This window comes from Mesoplodon mirus, assembly GCF_964341445.2.
Source record: "Mesoplodon mirus genome assembly, chromosome: 20".
Lineage (NCBI taxonomy): Eukaryota > Metazoa > Chordata > Mammalia > Artiodactyla > Ziphiidae > Mesoplodon > Mesoplodon mirus.
Window position 1 is genome coordinate 30,249,687 of NC_138996.1, and position 24,703 is coordinate 30,274,389.

At 48.7% G+C, this 24,703-nt stretch overlaps 1 protein-coding gene across 1 annotated transcript in view; it reads left to right on the forward strand.

Moving 5' to 3' along the window:
- DLGAP2 (DLG associated protein 2) overlaps nucleotides 1–24,703 on the forward strand; it is a gene marked incomplete at its 3' end in the record, with an annotated part of 748,047 nt that overhangs the window by 398,080 nt on the left and 325,264 nt on the right. The window contains exon 4 of the mRNA XM_082608399.1: nucleotides 17,214–17,246. Within this exon, the coding sequence (XP_082464525.1) occupies nucleotides 17,214–17,246 (33 nt within the window). The remainder of the gene's footprint in view (nucleotides 1–17,213; nucleotides 17,247–24,703) is intronic.

The following is a 24,703-nucleotide window of genomic DNA, read 5'->3' on the forward strand; positions in this document are numbered from 1 at the left end:
TTCATTTCTAAAGCCTATTAATACAGAGTAGACTGAGTTAAAGGCTCTTCCTGTGCGCCTTCCTAAGGGGAAGGTACGCTTGATTATTGTTCATTTGCCGGGGCTGCCGTAACAGAGTTCCACAAACCTGGTGGCCCAAGGAACAGAAACTGTCTCAGTTCTGGAGGCCAGAAGTGTGACATCAAGGTGTCTGCAGGGTGGGCTCCATCTCAGCCTGTGAGGGAGGGTCTGCTCGGGCTTCTCTCACCGCTGGCAGGTCCCTGGCTTGTGGCACCAGAAGTCCCATCTTCACCTGGCGTCTCGCTCTGTGCATGTCTCTGTGTCCAAATGTCCCCTTTTTATAAGGACACCAGTCAGATTAGATGAGGGCTCATTCTCCTAAGGAAAGTTGACCTCATCTTAACTAACTACATCTGCAAAGACCCTTTTTCCAAATAAGGTAATATTCTGCGGTCCTGGAGGTTAGAACTCCCACCTGCAAATATAGGGGTCACGGTGCAGCCCATAGCAGGTTGCTTCAGTTCTGAAATGATCCCGTGACAGGGAACAGTTTGAAAACAAGGCTTAAAATTATATTCTATGATCTGGATTTGATGGATCACTAGTGAATTTGGTCTTGTTAGATATCATTGATGGAAAACTTTAGATGGTGAGAATTAACTTATAACTTAGAATTAACAGGTCATTTGGTTGGAGCTTCGTATATGCTCTTGAGTGAGTTAGTACACGGTGTTTATAGCCAGTGTGGTACATACGCTTTTTAATTCTGAATGATCATGGCACTGGGTTTAGGAATTCTCTCAGGTCTCAAAGTATTGTTTACTTCTTCCTTGGAGTTATTGGGTTTTGTCCCTGAGGACACCTGCCTATAGAAATGCTGGAGGAGGTGGAATGTGGTTCATCTTGGGCAGCCCCCTGATATAATTCGCTCCCAGGTGGGAACCGGTCAGCTTCCGAAGTGTTTCGCTCCACATTGGACTTAGTCATTTGTAAGGTACTCCATTTTAACTAATAGAAAGGACTTGCATTAACTGTGTAATTTTAATTTCTCAGAGCAAGAGTGTGATTTAGATTTAAACTGGCAAAAATCTTGTAAGTCTTGGAAAACAAATCAATTCTGGAAACATTCAGATGGGCCTTGTTCAGTTTTAAAGTTCAGTGTTACTTATACTCTTAATTCTGATGATTTAATTTTCACCATTTAGAAATATAGAGAAAAATGTAGCTGTCACACTGTTCAAGTGACTTTTCTAATCTTTTTGAAGTTTTAATATGACAATGTACATCAGTTATGAGCATTACCTCTGTTTTAAATGTTTCTTTATGGTATGAGATTATCTCTGCGGGTCCTGCAGGGAAAGACACTCATTTAAGATTTGCTTTGATGATTGACATTCTGGTATAATTTGGTATAATGGGATTTAATTTGTTTGTAGATAAACTTACCTAGAGGGACCATCACAAGAACAGAACTCTCGTAGCTTATATAAACAATGGAAAATTAATTAACATGGAAGTACTAATTAGTTTATCCAATTTGCTGGCAGAGCTCTGGGTACTGAGGGACAGAGATGTGCTCTGGCACATTTGTGTGGGGTGGGTGGAGGAGGGGGGGAGGAGCTAGTTTCAGGGATGCTAGAGAATAGAGATGATGCAGGCAGGAGAAGGGGAGGTTCTAGGGGAACCATAACATCACACTGCCTGCTCAGACCTGGACAGGAATTGGAGCAGAAAAGAAAATTCCTGGACCCATGACCATGGCCTTGACTGTCGTCCTGGCCCTGAGGCCTTGGTTACCTATGTAATTTCTCTGAGATTCTCCCATCCATAAAATGGGGAGATACCTGTGTGGCTGGCATCACTTGCTTCTTATATAAGGTTCCCTCTCCCTGGACCTTATCCTGTTTTCTCTTAAATGTCGCTCAAGCTCCTTCCTCAAGCAGGGATGTAAGCAAGGAAACATCCCTGCTTACAGAGTTAGGGCATCTTCTCTTGTCTGGGCCCTGTGCACCTGCCCTTGGGAGCCCTGGCCACGTTTCACATGTTCTATTTATCCTTGTACTCCTTGATTTGTGGACAGATACCTCTCTCACTTGAAGGTAAGCCCTGAGGGCAGGGCCACAATGAAGAAATGAATGAATGAAAATATTCCCTCACTGCTTCAAATATCATCTCAATCTTTCTCATCTCTGCAGAGCCATTCCTGACCCCCCAGCAAGCTCAGCTGTTACTCCCCCATTTTTCACTTTCTTTTATCATATTTTGTTTTGCTTGCACGTTTGTCTCTCCCTGAAAAGATACTCCCAGCCCATTGTGTGGGGCCTGCAACACAGTGAGTTCTCAAAACATTTGTGAAGTAAGTTAAATGAGAAAGAGAATAAGGGGTGAGGGAGCAGCTCATCACCTCTGAAGCCCCACGTGAAAAAGATGCTATGGAAACACAGAGGAGGGGCCAGTGAATTCATTATGGAGCAGTTAGAGCTGACTTCCAAAAGGACTGAAATTTAAAATAAATCCTAAAGACTGACTAGGTCTTCACCAGATGGTGGTGGAATCCCTAGATATTAACATGCCAGAGAATGAAGCTGTGCCCCTACCTCACACCATATACAAAAACTGACTCAAAATGCATCACAGACCTAAATGTAAGAGCTAAACTTATAAAACAACATAAGCATAAATCTTTGTGATCTTAGATTGAGCAGTGGTTTCTTAGATATGATTCCAAAAGCACAAGCAATGAAGGGAAAAAAGACTAATTCAACTTCACTGAAATTAAAAATGTTTGTGTTTGAGGGGTCACCATCAAGAAAGGGAAAAGAAAGTCCACAAAATGGGGAAATATTTTGCAAATCATATATATAATAAAGGCTTAGGTGTAGAAATTACAAAAAACTCCTACAACTCAATAATAAAAAGACAGTAAGCCAATAAAAGAATGAGCAAAGGACTTGAATAGATATTTCTCCAAAGGAGACATGCACATAACCAATAAGCACATGAAAAGATGCTCACCATCATTAGCCATCAGTGAAATGCAAATCACAACCACCATGGGATACCATTTCACACCCACTAGGATGACTATAATCAAAGACACAGACAATAGCAAGTATTGGTGAGATTGTGGAGAAATTGAAGCCCTCATATACTACTGTTGGGAATGTAAAATGGTGCAGCCTCTTCGGAAAACAGTTTGGTGTTTCCTCAAAATGTTAAACATAGAGTTACCATATGACCAGAAATTCCATTCCTTGGTATATGTCCAAGAGAAATGAAACATATGTCCACTCAAAAACCAGTACATGAATGTTATGGAGGCAATATTCATAATAGCCAAGAAGTACAAATAACCCAAGTGCCCCCAAACCGTGGAATGGGTAAATAAATTGTGGTATAGCCGTACAATGTAATATTATTTAACAGTCAAACAGAAGGAAGTACTGACACAGGCTACACCATGGATGAACCTTGAAAACATTTTTCTAAGTGAAGCCAGTCACCTATTACAACCACATTATTATAGAATTGATTTACATGAAATGTCCAGAATTGGCAAATCTATACAGAAATTAGATTAGTGGCTGCTAGGGGCTGGGTTGATGAGGCACTGGAGGTTGACTGCTAAATGGCACAGGATGAAAATATTCTAAAATCGATTGCGGTGATGGTTGTGCAACTCTGTAAATATGCTAAAAACCATTGACTTGTACACTTTAAATGGGAAAATTGTTTGGTACATGAATGATATCTACATAGAACTGTTATTGTGAAAAATCACCAAAGAAGAAGAATGAGTAGTCATTTGCCAGGCAAAGAAGGGCAGAGGACACACTTCACCACCATAACATGTGCAAAGGCCCAGGGGTGTAGGAGCCTGGCTTGGTCTGAGCACTGAGTGGTCTGATGTGGTTCTAATGTAACCAGGGGATGTGGGAAGAGGTGCGTCTATTCCTTGCTAAGAGGTGAGGGCTCTGTCCTTTAGGAAATGGACCTATTAACAGAGCACTTTTAATTTCCACATTGAAATTTTTGTTGACATTTGCTCCTGTTACTTACGTATTGTTAAAATGACTACCTTTCAGTTCAGATGAACACACCTTGACCTCCTAAATATTTTAAGTGCGTTACGTCTAGGATTCCTATATATCCTCTAAACACTTCATCATCGCCTCATAACATTTGGTCAGTTCAGTGTTCAGGACGTAGGTAATTGGTCCAAATAAAATTGGTAAATGAAGGAGAGAACCTAACCTAAAAATGGTAGAAACTTTCAGTAAAACCTGGAAATAGAGAAACGGTTTTCCTACTAATCGCAGTTATATTTGTGAAAATTGAAAGTTGAAGTGCTGATGCTTTTGGATCCATTAACTGCTCTTCAGATTTCCATCCCCCATTCTTTCCTCTGTTCCTTTCCACCAATGTTACTTGTCCGTAGCTGCCAGAAGCCCGGTGAACTTCTCATCCATGTTCCTCCTCAGCCCCTCTCACTGAGGCGAACTGTGCAGATGCTTTGGATTTGGGGGTCACGTATGCTCTTCTCCATCAGGGTGCAGAATTAAGTACAGTTTGGGGAGCCCCTATTTGAAGTCACTTTCACGTTCTCAGAATTGGAGACAAGGCTTCCAGTGTAGCTGTGTTTGGCTCCAGTTTAGAGAGAGATTTTATACAGTCTAAACTATCACAAAGACTTGTTCTCTTGGAAAAATAAATTCAAGCTAAGTGCAAAAACATTTGTAAAAGACCTTATACTTTTTAAGGTATGTTTAAACTCCCTTTCAACTTCACGCATTGCCGACAGGTGCCAGCAATGGGGGAAAAATAGATTATATGATAAGTCAAAAAATAGAAGATACAAATTCAAGTGGCATTGAAGTGTGGCAGCCGTCACCTGGTGAACACTGTTCCGACTTTCGCTGTGGAGTTCTTTCTGTGCAGCAGTCTGAGTAATGAGTCCAGACTCGACAAGCAAGCAACAGCCTCTGTCCGTGTGCTGAATGACGCCTCGCTCATCAGCTCTTGTGAGCCCTACCGTGATAGATGAATACCTTGCCGCAAACAGAGGAAGAGGCTTCAAAAGAAGTGATATTTTGCTGACACTTTGGAACAAACTAGGGACACACTGCTGTCAGGGAAAGTATATTTGATACAGAAGGTTCTAGTGGAAATATTTACGGTTCAGGGAAGTGAAAGTCACCCTGTGGCAATCTTGGACTCCTCGTGACATAAGGGGCTCCTGTCAAGGCACCTGTCCTGGGTCTCCTGTGTCATTATGGTATTGCAGACTATTGGGTACCTTTGGGGGTTTTTTTTTGTTTTTTTTTTCTTTTTGCAGTACACGGGCCTCTCACTGTTGTGGCCTCTCCCGCTGCGGAGCACAGGCTCCGGACGTGCAGGCTCAGTGGCCATGGCTCACGGACCCAGCCGCTCCACGGCACGTGGGATCTTCCTGCACCGGGGCACAAACCCGTGTCCCCTGCATCGGCAGGCGGACTCAACCACTGCGCCACCAGGGAAGCCCTACCTTTGGTATTTCACGTGAATTTCCTTTAGTTTGACAATGATAAATAAGGTCAAGTCCCCTGGGGCTAATGTTTATTTTCTGTGTGAAATTATCAGAAATAGATATGGAGGATGACTGAACACATATTTTTTAAAGCATTAATAAATGTTTATGAGCACCTATGAATGTGCCATTCTACATAACTAGGATCCTCAGTGCATATACATCCATATGTCTGCATATATGTGTCCAATTTTGTATCTGTGCCAGTCAGAGCATGTAAGACATATAGATAGTAAAAGCATTTATATAATTATAGGTGTACATGTTTGTATGTACTTACGTTTGTATTTCTATATTATGTACTTATACATAATATCTATATTAATACATGTAATTATATATCTATACATGCATGTGTGTATATATTTATATACATATATGTAATTAGATCCCTATGGAACTATTAGATGAATGACTAAATATTTATGTGAATGTAGTTGGTATGGCATAAAATACATAGGGAATATCAGCTTATAATGTTAGATTAATGAATAGGAATTAATTATAGTACAATGTAAGTCTTGGGGAAACTTCCTCTTCAAAGGGGGAATGGAATCTCCATTTTCAAAGACTATTCTAATTCTGAGAAATACCTGGGCACAAATGCAGGGAATGCCCAGCCATGGCCTCAGCACACCCCAGTCTAGAGGGGGGAAGACCACCTAAACCACTGGCTAAAGTGTAAAGAACCTTATGAGCCAGAAGGAAGAAGGTAGCTGGTAGCCTGAGGGCACTGGTAGGAAGTGGTCAGTCAGGGATGTGTCACGTGAAGCTGGTCCTCAAGAGGGGGTGCAAGACAAGAGGATGGGGGGCAGAGGGGACAGCGTGATCAGCATGGCAAGGTTGGGTTCCCGGCTTTCAGACATGAGCACCGCTCCACCCATCCTGTTTCTCATGGCAGCTGTTTCCTGACGTTTCCCTGTTCTCTTACTTCACCGCCTGCCAGCGTCCGAAGCGTTGCTCTAATAAGCCAGGTAGCAGGTGCTTGTGTCCCGCCTGGCCGAGGTGCTAAAACGCACCACCTTTACTGCTGGCTGATGGGCCCTGGTGTTTATAATTATGTGCGTTGTGTGCATTTTGGTGGTGAAACTCCTTATGGTGATAAGAATCTTGAGCGTTCTGGATTTATTTAACACATATTCATTGTCTCTTCGTGTGCCAGGAACTGTTTTAGACCTGTTGACAGAGGGAGGACACAGTAAAGAGATCTAGGCTCTTACTGTGTTTGTGTCCTATTGGGTGGTGAAGGGTGAATGACAAACATCTGACCAATGCACAGACGAGTCAGTACTGAGTTTAGCCTGAACATGAAATAGGGTCACGGGATAGAGGCAGGCGGGCGAGAGGTTTGTTCAGGGTGGATTCCTCACAGCAGAGGAGACGCCCCCATGTGAAGATTTGGAGGAGGAACACTCTGGGGAGAGAGAAGAGCAGATGCAAGTCCCCTCCCCTGGGTGAGTCCAGGGGATAGAGCCTGTGATGAGGGCTGAGATGGGGGGGCGGGGTCTGAGGGCATGGAGCCTTGTGGGTGTCACTCAGACTCCTGCTTGTTCTCTTCGCTGTGATGGGAAACCACAAGGGAGCTTAAAAAGGGAGTGGCATGTTCTGATTTATGCTTTAAAGCTGCCACATTGGATGCCAGAGTGCAAGCTAGGAGCAGCCAGGAGACTCTGACTGCAGTGGATTTGGTGTCTCGTGGGTCTCGTGTGAGGCCTGGCAGTGGAGGTGGAGGGCGTGAACTCGTGCTAACTTCTGGGGTTGCCCTTTAAGAGGACTCACAGATGAGGATGCCGCAGGTGTGGGAAAACTATTCCTATATTTTAGCCTTAACTGTGTGAATCAAGAGGGGATGATCAAGGCTTAAGACACTGACCACCAGAGACCCCAAATATACCGTCCCAACGGAGTGAAAACCAGTGCATCTGGAAGACGTTTAGGGCAGTGAAACTACTCTGTGTAACACTGTAATGATGGACACATGTCATTATACATTTGTCCAAACCCAGAGAATGTCTCACACCGAGAGTGACCCCTGCTGTAAATCATGGACTCGGGGTGATGGTGCTGTGTCAGTGTAGGTTCACCACTTGTAACAAATGTCCCATCTGGGGGGCTGTTGATAATGGGGGAGGCTGTGCCTGGGGTCGGGGAGCAGGGGACACACGGGAAACCTCTGTGCCTCCCTCTCAATTTGGCTGTGAGCCTACAACTGCTCTAAAAAATAAAGTCTATACACAATAAAACCAAACCAAACCAAAAACCCAGTCCATCTGTCTTCACACGTTGAAGATTGAATTGGTATGATTTCGCTGACGCAGACTTTAGGCCTGAGCCACGGGGCGGGTCAGTGTGGCCTCAGCAGGGGAAGTCACTAGAGTGTGACAATCCCTGTGCCAGAATTGTGTGGCTCACTTTCTGGTGGCTCACTTTGGTGGCAGCCTGGAGGACTGTCTTTGTCAGATCAGGCTTCTGTAACAAAGTGCCAGAGGCCAGGTGGCTTATGAAGAACAGAAACGTAAAGTCTGAGACCAGGGCACCAGCATGGTCGTCTCCAGGCTGCAGACGCCACCTTCTCATTATCCTCACGGGGCAAACAGCAGGAAGCGAGCCCCCTTAGTCTCTGTTATAGTGGCATTGATCCCAGCATGACCTGATTACCTCCCAAAGGCCCCACCTTCTGGCACTGCGGGTTAAGATTTCAACGTAAGAATGTGGAGGGGACACAAACATCCAGTCCATAGGACCTGGCAATCTCACCCTTGAGTATACACCCAAAAGAAGGGAGGGCAGGAACTCAAACAGATCCTTGCACACCCGTGTTCACAGCAGCGTAGCTCACAACAGCCAAAGGTGGAAGCAACCCAGGTGTCCAGGGATGCAGTGTGTACATACAAGAGAATGTGATTTGGCCTTAAAAGGAAGGAAGTGCTGACACAGCTGCATCACGGATGAGCCTGGAGGACATGATGCCGAGCGAAGTAACCTTGGGGATTGGGACTTCAACATGTGAGTTTGGGGCGGGGGGACAAGCATCCAGTATGTTGCAGGGACCTATCTATCGGAAGACCTCCAGGGAGGGCACATTGGAGGCCACGGCATCCCGGGCAAGAGCCAGAACCCTAAAGCAAGGGGAGTGGTGCTGGGCGCACAGGACAAGGGAGCTGTGAACACGCAGCGGCTGGGGGGGGGAGGGGGACACGGGGAGAAGAGGGGGACACGGGGAGAAGGGGGGACACGGGGAGAAGAGGGGACCCGGGGAGAAGGGGGGACCCAGGGAGAAGGAGAAGGGGGGACCCGGGGAGAAGGAGAAGGGGGACACGGGGAGAAGGGAGGACACGGGGAGAAAGGGGGGACACGGGGAGAAGGGGGTACACGGGGAGAAGGGGGGACATGGGGAGAAGGAGAAGGGGGGACACGGGGAGAAGGGGGGACCCGGGGAGAGGGGGGACCCGGGGAGAAGGGGGGACACGGGGAGAAGGAGAAGGGGGGACCCGGGGAGAAGGAGAAGGGGGGACACGGGGAGAAGGGGGGACCCGGGGAGAAGGGGGGACCTGGGGAGAAGGGGGGACACGGGGAGAAGGAGAAGGGGGGACCCGGGGAGAAGGAGAAGGGGGGACCCGGGGAGAAGGAGAAGGGGGACACGGGGAGAAGGGGGGACACGGGGAGAAGGAGAAGGGGGACCCGGGGAGAAGGGGGGACACGGGGAGAAGGGGGGACCCGGGGAGAAGGGGGGACACGGAGAGAAGGGGGGGACACGGGGAGAAGGCAAATGCAGGAGGCTCCTGAGGTCCAGACTGTGGGAATAGCGTCTCTGCAGGAAGGAAGGACCTCGGGGACCAGGGGACATTTAGCACCAGCGGCTCGGGGTCTGTGCATCTGCGCTTCAGGCATGTCATCCACATACACAACGCATCGTTCAAGCCATGAAATTGAATGAACGCACCCAAGGCTTCTTGACAAGCAGTGGGTCAAGAATAGGGCCTGGGGGACATCACGTTTTTAGGAGAGAGGTCGTTATGTTGGCTTGTGATATTGAAGAGACTGAACCCGGGCAGCTCCTTGGAAAATGAGAAATTGAGTTCAACACAGCTTCTTCCTTCCCTTTCTGTGAGAATGCTGGAATAGATGGGGAAGGACCGCTCACGCCCTTGACTATTTGGTCGATGCGGAGAAAGGAAATGGCCGGAGCCTACTGAGCCCAGAATTCTTGGTGTCATGGCTGCATCTCTGGAGCATCTGTCACCCAGGAATAGATCGCTGGTCCTGACTGGTGACTTGCCTCCGCGACCAGCCACAGGCAAATGACTTCATTTCTTTGGGCATCTCTGTTCCTGACTGAATGAAAGAAATAGTAATGCTGGTTATTTACATACAGTCGTCCTGGGAGTTAAGATTGGAGTCGAGAGAAGCATTGAATTCATAGATTAAAATGGTGTAAAATAGAGTGACTTGTCGATTCTTCACCGTGAGACATTTACTCTTGGCTGACTTTGCATCCCAGGCTCACTTATGCCTGGCGGTGAGCACGCGTTGGAGTTGAATAATCTCGGGACCCTGTTTTTGCTCAGAGATTCTAATAAATCACTTAACTTCCTTAAGTCAAGCTTACTGGGAGGGCAGATCAGCTCCCCAGAAACATTCCAAAGTCAGATATGACTTTTGGGGGTTTGACAGCTGGAAAGGGGGTGAGCTGAGGTGTGAACTCATTCATAGGTGATGTGGCTCTGGGGTAGGTGAGCGCTTCGTCCTACACTGTGTGCTTGTTCCCAGCAGACACGGTGGGACCGGAGGTGCAGTATGAGAGCTCCAGAGTGGAGGTGGGCCTCTGTTTTGATCACCACTATGCCCCCAGCACATGGGTGATGCTGGGACATGAGAGATTTCAGTCAATACTTGTGGAAGGAAGGAAGGAGGAAAGGAAAGAAGGAGGGAGGGAGGGAGGCAGGGAGATGGTCTGGGTGAGTGGGTGTCCACATGAGCCTGATCTAGAAGTCTGAGTTGTATGTGCCATTGTGGATCCTGAGTGGATGGCTGTCCATGACCAGCCGACAGTGGCTTCCAGACAAGAGAAGACAACATCCTCTCAACTATTTGTCTATGGATTTTGTATTTTGTCCCCTATGGCTCTTTGCTTTATTAAAGCTACTGACTCCTGGGTTTGCCTTCACATTTTAAAATCTAATTTTAAAAAACCCATTAGAATTTTGCTTACTTGCAATTACCTGATTGAATGAACTGTCCTCCCCCCGACCTGTCAGTCCACTGCGGGCACACTCACAACAGCATGTTTCCCACCCACTCAGTTTCTGATGGGTTTTCTTCAAGTGTTTCCCAAGTACTGAAGAAGCCTGAATACAGTTTTCTGCTATTTTGATGCTTTACATTTCTGATGTGACCACAGAAAGGTAAGAGAGAGATTGCACATAGCAATCTTCCTCTTGACAAAACATTTTGAAAATGATTAGAAACTAACTTGCCTGATTTCTTCCCCAGACACATATGCTAATTCCTTTCCTGAAAGGGTCCCACCCCCTAGACAAGTCCTGCTTCTCCTGCCACAGCCTGGTCACTCTTGCTCCCTCGGGGCTGGAGCTTCTAGAACACATTGGTCTCTTGGTCTTGGCTCTTCTTACGTCGTAATCGGTTCTCCTCCTCAGTGTCTCCCCCTGTGACGTGATCCTTATCTTTATTCATTAACAGTCAATGAAAATTCTTTGTAAAGTGCTAGCATTTGGTGATTGATCAATATGCGCGAGGTTTCAGAAAGGATTTATGTGATGACTTCATTCACTGCTGGACCGGCCCTGGGGGGGAGGATCCATTGCTTCCCCTTTGACAGTCACCTGTATCCTGTGTATTTGAAATTGGAACAAGTCAGATGATGGTAATATTAACAGCTAATGTTTACGGACTGACTTTGTGCCAGAAATATTGTTTTCCCTTATACTTAACCTGTTTGAATTTTAAAGAGTGCCTTTCACGTTACAAATTCGTGTACATTCACTGAGAGAGCTCACTTCATCGCCTTCTGTCTCCTACCTAAGCCCTAGCCCCAGCCCCCCTGCTATCACACTTCCTTCCTTAGAAATACCTTCTGATAAAATCTGCCGTTTACCATTCTAGGCTTTCCTATGCATTTATAAATACACAGCACCATGTGTCACAATGTACTATTATCAATGCATATCGCCCAGCATAGAGCCTGGCACCCAATAGGCTCTCTATACATAGGTACTGAATGATATTAAAGAATATGCTTTCAAAAATGGAAATGAGACACAGTGTTCGACTCTTGGCTCTTTCTTTTTGAATATTTCAGAGTTTTTCCATCTTAGCGCATAAGGTTTCATAGAATGGACAAACTATGATTTATTTAAGTGTTCCTTGTTGATGAATAGTCAGGTTTCTTGAGCCATTAGGTCAAGTGATATTCTCAAATAGTCCTGTTGTCTTATAGTCGTATTATTATATACCCGAGGTATCATCATACAGTCAGGCTGTGATGTGTCCTGTATTGTCAGAGAGTCATGCTGTCATGGATCATACATTGTCTATAGTTGTGTTGTTAGGTATATCGCCATGTAGCGATGTCACACAGTCGTGTTGTCATACAGCCATGTTTCGTGTGTCACGTTTTGCCGAGTGTTCGGCACGTTGTCCTGTGTCACGCGCTGCCACGAGTCATCCCGCTACTCAGGATCACATGGAGCGCTCGGCTGAGTGAGCGCCGGGTCACGTGATCGCCCCCGAGGGTCGCGCCGTCGTGCTCTCTGCTTGTCTGGGAAGTGGCTCCTCGTTTCGGGTGTCTCCACCTCCCCTTCGAGGGGTGAGTTTTGCCTGCAGGGGCTGTCGCTCTGGACCACTTCCTGGTGGTGAGGGCACAGAGCGTCCTGCATCCTGCACCCCCGGCTGCGCGGAGGCTCGGGAGAGGAAGGGCTGTTTTTGCCATCCCTCAGGGCCTCCGGGGGGAGGTGGAGGGGGCGCAGGGAGAGCACATGAGTACAAGGGGCACAGCCATGCCCTCTCAGCCCAGCGCGCCCGGCCCTTCTCTGCCACAGCCCAGCTCACAGCAGGTGCCCTACGCCCGCACCTGGCTGGCCAGCTTCCTGCAGATCGAGCGCCGATGCTTTTCCTTCATGGCTGGATACGAAGGAGCCTCAGGAGAGGGGTCACTGTCGCAGTGACCTTGAAGTTGGCCTTGCCGGGAGTCCTGGCCGCGCTCACAGGTCTGTGCCAGCGAGCTTGGCAGTGGTGCCTGCTGGGCCTCTGTGCGTCAGCCGTTTCCCCCGGGGGCTGCCACGGCCACCTGTGTCTCCTGCAGTTGCTGTCACCCACCCCAGTGGGTCACGAGGACAAGTAGGTGGGGGCTATGGCTGTGGCCGTCCCCATCCTCAGACAGGAGAGAGAACGGGGGTAGGGAGCTGTGCACTCACAGGCCTGAGAGCCGCCTCTCTAAACACAGGTGCCTAAATTAGTGCAGCCTCCGCTGTACAATGCTTTCTGGGTTCGCACTGGAGCCGCTGGAAGATTAGAATACAGTGCTGACCTCACGCCCAGGAGGGCAGGCCGGCTTCCCGACATGAGGTTCGCGGGTGGGGGGATAAGCAGGTCTGCGCCCGGAGCAGGTACAGATTATAGGCACACAAAATCATCAGGCAGGGCCTCCCTGGTGGCGCAGTGGTGGAGAGTCTGCCTGCCGATGCAGGGGACACGGGTTCGTGCCCCGGTCCGGGAGGATCCCACATGCCGCGGAGCGGCTGGGCCCGTGAGCCATGGCCGCTGAGCCTGCGCGTCTGGAGCCTGTGCTCCACAGCGGGAGAGGCCACAACAGTGGGAGGCCCGCGTACGGCAAAAAAAAAAAAAAAAAAAAAAAAAAAAAAAAAAAAAAATTCATCAGGCAGATTTCTCCATCTTGTGTCAATTAGCATAAATTAGTGTAGTCTCCTAATTTAAATGAGACTCTGCAGTAACGATGATGAATGCACAATACCTCACGTTTAATTCCCTCCCACACGGAGACTCTTCACGGGTGCTCCTCGGGGAAGGAGGTCATAACGTGAATCAGACCCTGCCAACTCCACGGGGGGCGCGCCTTTCCTGCTGTGGGGCTCCAGGGGTGTGTTCAGGCTGGTGCAGGGCTTGGGGAAGGGTCCGAGGACGGCAAGGCAGGAGCGGTTCCCCGTCCTGGAAGCACAGGGACTGGAACCGCCACTGACCGAGCCCTGCTCAGCGCCAGGCTCCGCGTGTGTTCGGTACACTTGGCAGCAGCGGCAGCCGCGAGAGCCGCCTTTTCGATGAGAAGCAGATGCGGAAACCAAGGCGGGAGGGGCGAGCGCCTACATGGGCCACTGGCCTCGACGGGGTGGGGGCAGCCCTGGTCTGAGTGGCTGGTCCTCGCTTCTCGTGAGCCTGTGAAATAGTTACTTTTACAGTGAATCATGAGGGAAGCGAAGCCCCATCCGCTGCCTAGGGGCCCCCAGGGTCTTCGGTCACATAAGCAAGTGGGTCAGGGCTCCAGGCTGTGTCCCCTCAGCCACGTCGCCTGGCGCTGAGTTACTGGCCACCCCTCCATCCTTCCTTCGTCCCAGGACCATCCTCCCCCCTCCCCCCACGCCCTCCCCTCCCCTCCCCATGGCCGCCTCTGGTTAAGATGCTTTGTGGTTTGGGACCAGTGAGTCCTGTTTATCTCTGGCACGGTTCCTCCTGCTGCAAACTGAACTCCAGGAAGGAGGGGAATATCCCAACATTGCAGACGGGTGCTGATGGCCCCTCAGTGTTTGGGAGAGACGGCCCCCAAAAGCCCTCACGCCCCCCTCACCCTGAGCCCACACTTCGCCATGACGTGAGCCCTGAGCATCCCGCTCCCTCTAATGCAGCCAGCCCCCCCTGGGACTCCCCACGTGCGGGCCTGGTGGCCTGGGCCTCATACCTCTGTGTCCCCACCCCACCCCCCAGCGAAGCCCCCAATGCTGTGACTACACCCCCTCAAGCACTTCCTGGGAAGCTTCCTGCAGCTCAGCCCGCGGTTTCCCCTCCTCTCTGCTGCTGCTTTGTTACCCACAGGGCCCTTCCAGCCACTGTAACATTTAACTGCAACCAGCCTCTGAAAGGCCTCCTTCTCCTCTAACTGCAAAACTTCTCAACGAGGAATGTACCTCACACTGTTTGTACCACAGGACCCAGGACAGGCGGGGATGTAACTGGGGCTCAGAATGTCCTTATGGATGAAAGGGAATTTAAGGGACGTGTTAACTCAGTGGGCTGTCTTATTTCTGGGAGCGTCAGCGTTTCTCACAGTGGAGTTGTGCGTGCCGATGGCCGTGCGCCAGGATTTGGTCAGATCCTCGGACCTGCCGCCCTTAGGAGAGGAGATGCCCCTGTGTCTGGACCTCTCCCTGCGTCCGAAGCCTCTCCTGCGCCGCTTGGGAAATACCTGTGCACATCAAACAGCTACTTCTCAGCAGACCTTGGGCAGGATGTCTCGGACAGCACGGGGTCTTAGCGTGTTCTCACACTGGGTTGTGTGCGTTTCTGCTCCGTGTGTCTGGTTGCCGGTGACTCCCCGGCAGCGGTGGGCCTGCTGTGTCTGCGTTGTGGACACCAGGTAGAGGGTGCACCCGGGGGAGGCCCAGGGCCGTGCCCCTGAGGCGCTTGGAGAGGGAGTGTTGGAATTTGGAGTGTCATCGCAGTGAGGTCCGTGGCCTGCCATCTGCGTGGGTCACTGTCTGGGCGTCAGTTGTTATTCTGATGTGTGTTTCTGATTGTGAGATGAAACGTCTGGGGATCGCGACCCGTGTGATGAGGGGTCGGCCCTGACCCAGCGCCCCTGCCCTCACGCCGGCTGGGAGCTCCCAGCATCCGCTCGTTCCTTCCAGCTCATGGGGTGTCGGGTGCTCTGGAGCTGTTTACTCCGACTCAGAGGTGACTGCCCCCAGGATGCGTTTGCTGGAAAGAGCTGGGGACCCTCACCGCATCTCGTTACTAATTCCCGTAGTTCACGGCAGAAGGCCGGGACAGACCTTTTGGAGAAGAACGCTGTCAGACGTGCAGTGACGGGCCAGTTGCTTTGTGTCCTGGGCTTATAACACACAGATGACAGATTCTCACTTATGATCTTGCTGGAAATGATTTTTTTAAAGGCTAAGGCCTAGATGCATTAATAATTGAATTTGAAATGACATTTGCTTAAGACTTGCGTTCTAGAGGATTTCATATGCCACCGGCTCAACTAGTACCTTTTTCCCAAGGCTTTTGAATCTTTGATTCACAGAATTTGAATTCCCTGAGGGTGTCAGTTACTGAGTCATCACCATCATTGTACCACTACTGTGTTTTGAACTTGCTGTGTAGTTTTGAACGTATATAACATATATAGCCCGTGATGGAGATGGAATCTACTGAGAAGGTCTTGAATTTCGGGGTCAATTTTGATGCAAATTCGGTTATCATTCCACAATTCTCATCCCGGGTAAACAGCCTGATGTTGAGTTTTGCTGCCATACAGGGCAGTGAGGGCAGAGGGTGGTCGAGGCCGAGGGTGGGGCTGGGTGTGAAGTCCGGTCCCCCAAGTGCCCACTCTGAGCTCAGGGCCACACTCTGGCCTGTGGCCGCCCCTCCCCCACCCCATCGTCACTCTGTGACCTGCTCCACGAAGGCCGAGTCCCCAGCAGTGACCTCTCCCTGCAGGCGGACCTGTCTCCCAAGGCCCCAGGAGGAGTCCGTCACTGTGACAAGAGCCCATCGGGCCTCAGATGCACCCCTAAACGTGGGCAGCGTCGGGGGCCCTGCCCACGTAGGGCCGCTGGAGTGTGTGTGCAGCGCCCAGAGTCGATTTTGGGAGCTCGTGGTGAAGCAGACTGGGGTGGGCTCCTTCACCGTGCCTCCTTGGCCTCTGCTTGGGAAGGTGGGGGTGATACCTTTGCACTGCAGGGCTCCCCCGGGCCTTGGTTTTGGAGGGCAGGGCAGGGGGGAGCCCCTCAGGGCTAGGAGTTCTTGTGTACAGCTGTCTTGGCTTTCCTGACTCTGTGGCTCTTTCTGACTCTTCCTGGGAAAAGGAAGCGCCTCTTTCCAGTTTCTGGTGGGAAAGCCTGGCGGCCCTGTGTCCACCATGCTCACAGGTGACCGGGCTCCCGCAAAGGTGCAGCCTGTGGCCCCTTGTTCCCTGTGGGTCCCGGGGCGCGTCCCTCCTGCAGAGCCTGGTAACCAGTCATGGGCCTGCTTTGTGAGGACTCAGTATTTGTCCGTTTTAGTGTTTTTACTGAAATACAATACTGTACTTTTGCTCATAATTATTTGTGCTTGAGAGATCTAACAGTCGTAATCAAAGTTTTCAATATGAAAATTAAGTGATAAAATACATCATTATTATTTCAGCTAAGTAATCTGAGCCATGTACGGCTGTCAACATGTATTTAATGTGTGCAGATGCATATGACAAAGAGTTATTGTCATTTTTGGAAAAAATGTATCATGTAAAACATTGGCAAGAGCAGTTTCTTTACAATAAAATCTGCTGAGGTGCAAAGGCAGAGCCGGCTGTCTTGCTCGGGTGGCCGGATCGCACCGTCTGCCTGTCAGGCTGCAGCTGAGCCTCTAACTCAGTGTCAGAGCCCAGGAGTAACCATCTCTCTGTCTGTTCTGTTTGCAGAGTCCCAGTGCACCCTCTGCGGGGAGCCGGAAGGTGAGTGCCTGGCCCTCGTCACACCTGCCTCAGGTGGGCATGGCCTGTGCTGTGACAGACGCTGCGGAGCCTGTCAGAGGCGGGTTACAAATCCAAAGCACGTTCTGTGTGGTGTTTGATGGAACAAGTGAGTAAAAGAATCAGAACCGAGCGCAGGATGAGCTTTGGGCAGGAGGTGCTCATCTCTAAAGGAAAATTGGCGTCACACCCAAATTGCAACACTTTCGGTTTGGCTTTACAAATTTCAGTTCGTTTTCTCCATGTAATAAATGCCAATATTACAAATACATATGAATTGGCTTTAAAGAAATTAGCCGGTGGTGCTGACGGGCCTCACGTGCGATGGGACCTCTGGAAACTCTTCCTTCCTCCTTGTTGTCGGGGGCGGAAGCCGAGGGGGTGGGGTCAGAGCAGCCAGCCCCCCGGCAGCAGGTGTGGAGTGCCCCCCCAACCCCGGGGCTTCCGTACATGCACGCGATCACGCCACCAGGAAGGTGTCTGCCCGCAAGTCGAAAAACAAAGTGAACCTAGTGTTGGAAATTCCATCAAACACTGTATTTCCTCAGTTTGGGGTTAATTGAGATGCTAGGACTAAGTTTGGAATTCCTCCCGTGTTGTTTAAGGACTGTATAATGATAGCTCTGGCAATGATTGCTCATATTTTAAAGTCTTAAGCTTCACTGTCATGGAAACATGAACTTTGGGCCCCTGGTGTTTCCAGGGCCGAAAGACGCGTGGGGTTTTATGGTCCTCGGGGCGGCTGCTCCAGGATGAAGGTCGAGAGCGGGTTTCAGCTGAGCTGCGCTGCCTGGTGATGTGGGAACCGCGGAGATGCCGGGGGTCGTGGGGACTGTGGGTGCCATGGGGTGTCTCGGGGTTTTGCGGGGAGCTGTGGGTGTCGCGGGGGGACTGATGGAGTTCTCCACCGTGTCCTGTGCGCTGTCTCGTTGTCGCAGGTTTGCGCCCCCACCCTGGCCTCCCGTCTCATCTCCTTGCCCTTCCCCACACCTTTCGTGGAACGTGGTCAGCGTGCTACGTACCCTACAAAAGTCGTGAAACGTGAAATTCTCGTACGTGTTGGCGTCTGCAAACCGTGCTGCGTGTCCGTCTCCGTGTTTCCGCGAGCCGCCGGCCCTGTTCTGCGGGCATGTGCTCGGCGGCGGGCGGGCGGGCAGAGCGCGGTCCCCGGGTCGGCGGAGACCGGCGCGCGCGACGGGCGAGGGGCGGAGGTAGGCACGTGCGTCCCCGGGCGTCCAGGCTCGGGGGTGTCGGTGCGTGTCCGCGGACGCCCAGGGCGGCGGCTGGCTCCGGAGTGGACGAGCCCCCGGTGGGCCTGCAGCCCGGCGAGGCGGGACCCAGCTCCAGGCTGAGGCCCCAGCCCTGCGCTCACACCAGGGCCGGTCCGACTGGGACAAGCCCGGGGCTGCTTCCATCTGCTTTGGCCTAAGGTCCACGTCCCGCAGGCCGTCAGCCCAGCAGAGGGGGAACTGTCCGGGGAAGCGGGGGACGCGTTTGTTCTTGTTCTGGGGCAGATGGACTTGTAAACGTTTAGTCACAGTCTAGCTTGACTCCATGTGAGAATGACCCCAGCCGTCCAGCCGGAGCCCCGAAGGTCGGGGAAGGGGGCGAGTCTTGGGCTGCGGCTGGGTAGCTGTGGGGCGGTGGCTGGACCCCCTGCGGGTCCCCTCCCCCCCCCCCACACACACAGCGCAATCTGATTCTCTGCAGCCATTTCAGGGTTTCAGACAGGCAAGTGGGTGGCTCCAAATCAGAGAGCAGGAAAGACTTGATGGCACAGCCTCAGCTGTGCTTTATTTTCTGAAAAGCACGATCATATGAATATTCATACATTTTTAAATCATTTAAGTAATTAGTCTAAGTGAGGGCTGGCTGGGTGCAGTGAGCGGAATCTGAAATCAGCTTTTTTGTTCAGTAATTTCGCCGGCAGCTTCAATCAGTTCACTCGTAAGCCCCCTGCACAGGGGGGTGGTCAGAGCTGGAGGCTGGCAACAGGATGTACAGCTTGGATCCGGGCGCCCCACGCTCATCACACCCAGAAGGTTAAGGCATCAACTGATTGAGTTCCTCTTTCTTGTCAGAAGGCTGTGAACAGCGTTTCACTGCTAAACCAGTGAAGTGGGAAACACCTATTTGCATGTTAATGATTGGTTCTCTGGGAGAGAGCTGGTTCTTTGGATCCAGATTGAATAATTAGCATTGTCTCAGATGATCATATCTGTGAAGCTAGTGAGGCTAGGAACCAAGTTTACGGGAGGCTGGAGACCTCAGAATTCAGAGATGGTGGATCCCTGCACTGATGTGGCCTCTTTTCCAGCGAACATAAAAGTTTAATTGTGTATAAAATGTAGATCCCAATTTCAGTACTGCTTACACTTTCCACGTTGTCTCAAGGTTTCTGAAATTTGGATGACTATGTTTTTATGAGATGAGAATGTTTAATGGGATTTATTGTTATTTACTGGTATCTTTCTTTCTACTCAGAATACACGGACCACTCAACTCTGAATGCTTGCGAGAGAGGGGGCGTGAAAGTGTGGGGGGGTCATTTAGTGACTCACATTCATCTAGGCATTTGCAAGGGGACAGTGACCACAGTAATTCCCTGGGATGGAGACCCATTCCAAAACAAAACCAAAAAAAGCTTAAAATTTACTCAGAGCCATCTCATTTGTTAAAATAATTTTCTATAATAATTTAACAGTAAGACTGTCTCCATTTGTATCATTTCCCTAGTGGTTCCTGTTATCGTTTAGACCTTGGAAGTAACTGGATGTTATATAGCAAGAAGGTCACCTTCTCAGATTTTCTTGACATTGAAAGTATCTCTGAAGGTTTTGTATGATATAATCCATCACTTTAATATAGGAAGATAATTTAAGGGTATATGATCCTTTCCAAACTTTAGTGACAGATACGTGATACCCCTTGCTTTTTAACAAGACCACAAGGAAAATTATGGACATTTGATGGGACCACAGATGTCCGTTCATGCATTTGTCTATTTGTTTACACTTTTGTGGTTCGACCTGCCCTCCTACCTAATAGATTTTCTGATGTGGGAAGACAGATCCTGTTGCCTGGGGGGATTGAGAACTTATTTGAAATCTACTATAATGTAATAACAATGTCTTACATTTATGTTATTTAACCCAATTAAAACTAAGAAATAAAATAGGCTATTACGATATAAATTTGGCATGAAGGAATGTGCTACAGAAATGTTAGGATGGATTTTAGAATGAAAGATTTTTCAGTGATAGAGGCCTTAAGATTATAACTTCAAAGCAGTGGACCATTTGTGGTGGCATAAATATACATTGGATCCTTGGGGAAATATTATTTGTAGAAATACCAGTCCAAAAACAAATGTAAGGTTAAGAAAAGAAAATCTCAAAAAGTTTAAAGTGAGGAATTCTCTTTCTAAATCTGATTTTTTTTTTTTTTTTACTTTGATCATGTTGTTTTAAATTGCTTACCGCTCCTGGAATTTTGGACAGACATACAGACTCCTGTATTTTACTGCAGATAGAATGAGTCCCCAATACCTCTTCTTTCTTCATAACCCATCAGATGAGAAAAGGAGAATTTCCCCCGGTATTTATAGTGTGTTATGTTCTTGATTTTTTTTTAATACAAATAATCAAGATTTTCCCTGCAGGTGACTCTAAACAGTGGAAATTTCCACACTATTTTTGTACCTTAATTGAGAATGTGTTATCCTGAGATTTTAAGGCCCCTCAACAATTAGGGGAAATAATAAGGTGGCTTTTAGAAAGCTGGGCATCAAAGGGTTTAGAGAGAAGCATTTCCATCCCTCCTCCCAGCTCTCACCCCCGTCCATGGAAACGGGGGGTATTAATTCTCAAATACAACTCGTCCCTCTCTTGTTTTAAGATCATACCTTTTTAATTGTATGCTTTGGATAAACATCATCTTTTCTGATTGCTCTTCTTGGATGGTTAGTGGAAGATAACCACCACTTATTAAGTTCTCCACATGTGCCAGGCACTCCAGAAAAAAAAATTAGTGTTGCTTAGGAACTAAAGAATTCAACTAATTTTTGAGAGAAAACAGAACTCTGCTCCAGCCAATCTGTCTTCTAGGACCTTAAAATGGTTTGTGTTTTGGCAGAAACCAGAAGATATTGCCTAGGGTAAGACAGAGAATACTGTTCCTCATAAAAGTTTACGATGGCAGACATCAGAAAGCATGGGAGACCGTCCCGTCCCTACTACACACATAAAATCGCTGCATGATTTTATCAACATTTGCTTTCAGCACATAGTTGAACTTGAATGAAAGAAAGAGAGGAAATCGCTTAGGTGCCAAGAATTAGGAAAGGATTTTAAACCCGAGGGTAGGCGTGAGTCAAGGGACACTGGCCCCTGAGAAGTGAACCCAGAAGGGCAGGGGGGTGGGCAGAGCGCTGTCGCTCAGGCAGATGAGAGACACTGGCTCCACCTGTGGGACAGGGCTGGCGGGGAAGCTGGAACTGAGCCCTGGGAATGACACCCAGAATCTCAGTGAGTTTCCCCATGTGTGAGAGAAGGACTGGAAAACACTGACCCATGAAAGTATAAAGGAAGCTTATCACATTACCAGGGTCATGGGTAGAATATGGTTACCGACAGGGTACACACACTCCAGGCACGGACGTGAAATCTGAATTTCTACCACCTGTGTCTGAAGGACCATGTGGTGAAATTAATGTGAACGTTGTTCCAGAAGCAGAAGCATTTAGGATTCTGTCCAAACCTGACGGCTGCGACAGAATCTAAATCACAAATTACCTACAGGATCTTTGACAAAACAGGGCTCCAGGGTCTACTCCTCCACTTAAAAAATAACCCCCACTTTAGATAAACATACAATAAAACATAACCCCTGTAAAGAAACTTTGGGGGTGAGAAAACGTGATAGAAAGATGAGAATCAACAGATTTGCAGAGATGTTGGGTAGGCTTAAAATTACTAAAGAGACTTTCAAAAGGAAAAGAAATCATAATAAAACAACTCTCTGGTATGAAAACAAAGACGGATTAAAAAACAGTGTACCTAGAAGCAAGAAATGTCATTTAAATTGGCTACTGTGTCCGTATGTTATAAGTGGATTTGACAGAGCTGAAAAGAGAATGAGCAAACTAGAAAAATGATACGAGGATATTACCTAGAGTTTTGCATAAGCATATAAAAGATACTATGGAGAGAAAGGAGACATGCCCAAAGGAGGAAAGGCTGAGATTTTTCCAGAACTGAAGCAACGGGCTGTGCCTCTTGATCTACAGACCACCAATACTGAAGCCAATAAATAAAGCACATTCATATCTTACAAAGTGAAACTTCAGAGTATGAGAAACAGGGCTTGCCTGGTGGCTCAGTGGTTGGGGATCCACCTACCAATGCAGGGGACACGGGTTCAAGCCCTGGTCCAGGAAGATCTCACATGCCGACATGCTGCGGGACAACTAAGCCCGTGCACCACAACTACTGAGCCTGCGCTCTAGAGCCCGCAAGCCACAACTACTGAGCCTGCGAGCTGCAACTACTGAAGCCCGCGTGCCTAGAGCCTGTGCTCCGCAACAAGAGAAGCCACCACAATGAGAAGCCCTCGCACCGCAATGAAGAGCAGCCCCTGCTCGCCGCAACTAGAGAAAGCCCGCACACAGCAACAAGGACCCAATGCAGCCAAAAAAATAAATTAATTAAGATAAACAGATTTTTTAAAAAAGAATAGGAGAGACAAACAAATGATCTTAAATATAGCCAAAGAGAATATACAGGCTACAGTGACGGCAGAGGCTTACTGTCATCACAATTGATGCTAGATGGCATTGACGTTAGAGTCATGTCTAAAGATTACTGAGAAAAATGAAGGGAGTAAGGAAGATGCCACATGTGCAACAGAAATCTCATTAGAAGAGGAAGAGGGAGAGAGGGGGGAAAGGCTCAGATAACACAAAATACGAGAGAAGTGACTCACGTACTTTTTCAGATAAATAAAGTCATTATTTAACGATAAAAGGATACTGCTCTAAGAAGCTAAAACAGTCATTACTTTAGAATAGACTGAAAATATGCAAAAAAAAAAGACAGAAAAAAATAGGATTACAGTGAGAAATTGACAAATTCAAAATTCTGATGGGAGACTCCCTAATCTCAGTATGTACCCAGAATCTTACAGGAGGAAGCTGGTTCCCCAGGGAGAGAGATGAGCTCCTAGGTGTTTCCTTTTCCCCCAGCATCCCTGCTGGGAACCCTGCCTACTGAGGCTGAAGGGAGTTCTTGCCAAGGTCAAGGTTTAGTTCTCTGCTCCACCTCAGTCCTTTTATACTGTGGCTCTGTGGCCACAGCAAGTGCTTGCTCAAACGATCTGAGCTTTTACTGGAAATATTTGCAGAAATCCAGAACCCACTTGGCTTCAGGAAGAAAAGAGATTCCTCTGGACCACATTCTCTCAGTGGAGCATCTCTGCCTTCCCTTCCTGGGGCCCCCAAAGCTCAGCGAGCCCACCTTCCAGCCCCTCGAGTCTTTATAGCCTGAAGCAGATAAATATCTATTCCTGAATTATAAGTCAGACGATATCATTTCCTTCCGCAAATGGTGTCAGGGTTCCCTGTCATCTATAGGATGAACTCCACATTCAAAACCTGCCATAAACTTGCCCCATCTTGCCTTTCCAGCCTCATGTAGCCACGAGTAACTCATGCACCCTCTGGGTTCTGGTTGCCACATACTAACAGAGGGCTCCAAGAGTGCACTTGGACACTGAAGGATTTGTGATGGACAGAGGTTGGAGGAGGGCTGGTGGGGACCGTGTGTGTGTGTGTGTGTGTGTGATGAGCAGAGAGGGGGGATCAAGGGACACACAAGGGGTGGTTGGCATTTGTTATCTCAGCAGAGGTTAGTTTTGCATGTACAGGGAGAGAGGAGACTTGCAGTATATTTGTATTAAGCATAGAAAAGTCTAGAAAAGCCTTCGAGGACCAGCTCGAGCTCCGTCTCCCTGACGCAGGGTTCTGGGTCCTCTCCATCACCCTGGGGCACTCACCCTCTGCGATCTTCCATGCCTTGTTGTGCTTCCTGTTAGCCTTCCTCCCATTCCTTTTTCTCCAGGGATACCTGTTGGACCACAGTGTGTGCCAGACTTGGAGCTGAGTGCTGACTGGTACGCACTCTGAGCACGGGAGCTGTGTCACTTCATCTTTACATCCCAAAGTGCCCAGCTGCATATTTCTGAACCAAACACATAAAGCTAATCATTAGGATATCTGGTCTTATTGCCAACAAAGGCAATTATGTAAGCTTCGCTCAGAGGTGAAGCTACAGCCTATTAAATATGATAAAATAGAGTGAAAATGGGGGTGAATTGCACGTACCATCTGGTGTCTGAGACTCTGTCACAATTATGCATTTATGCCGAATGACATAAAATGCACA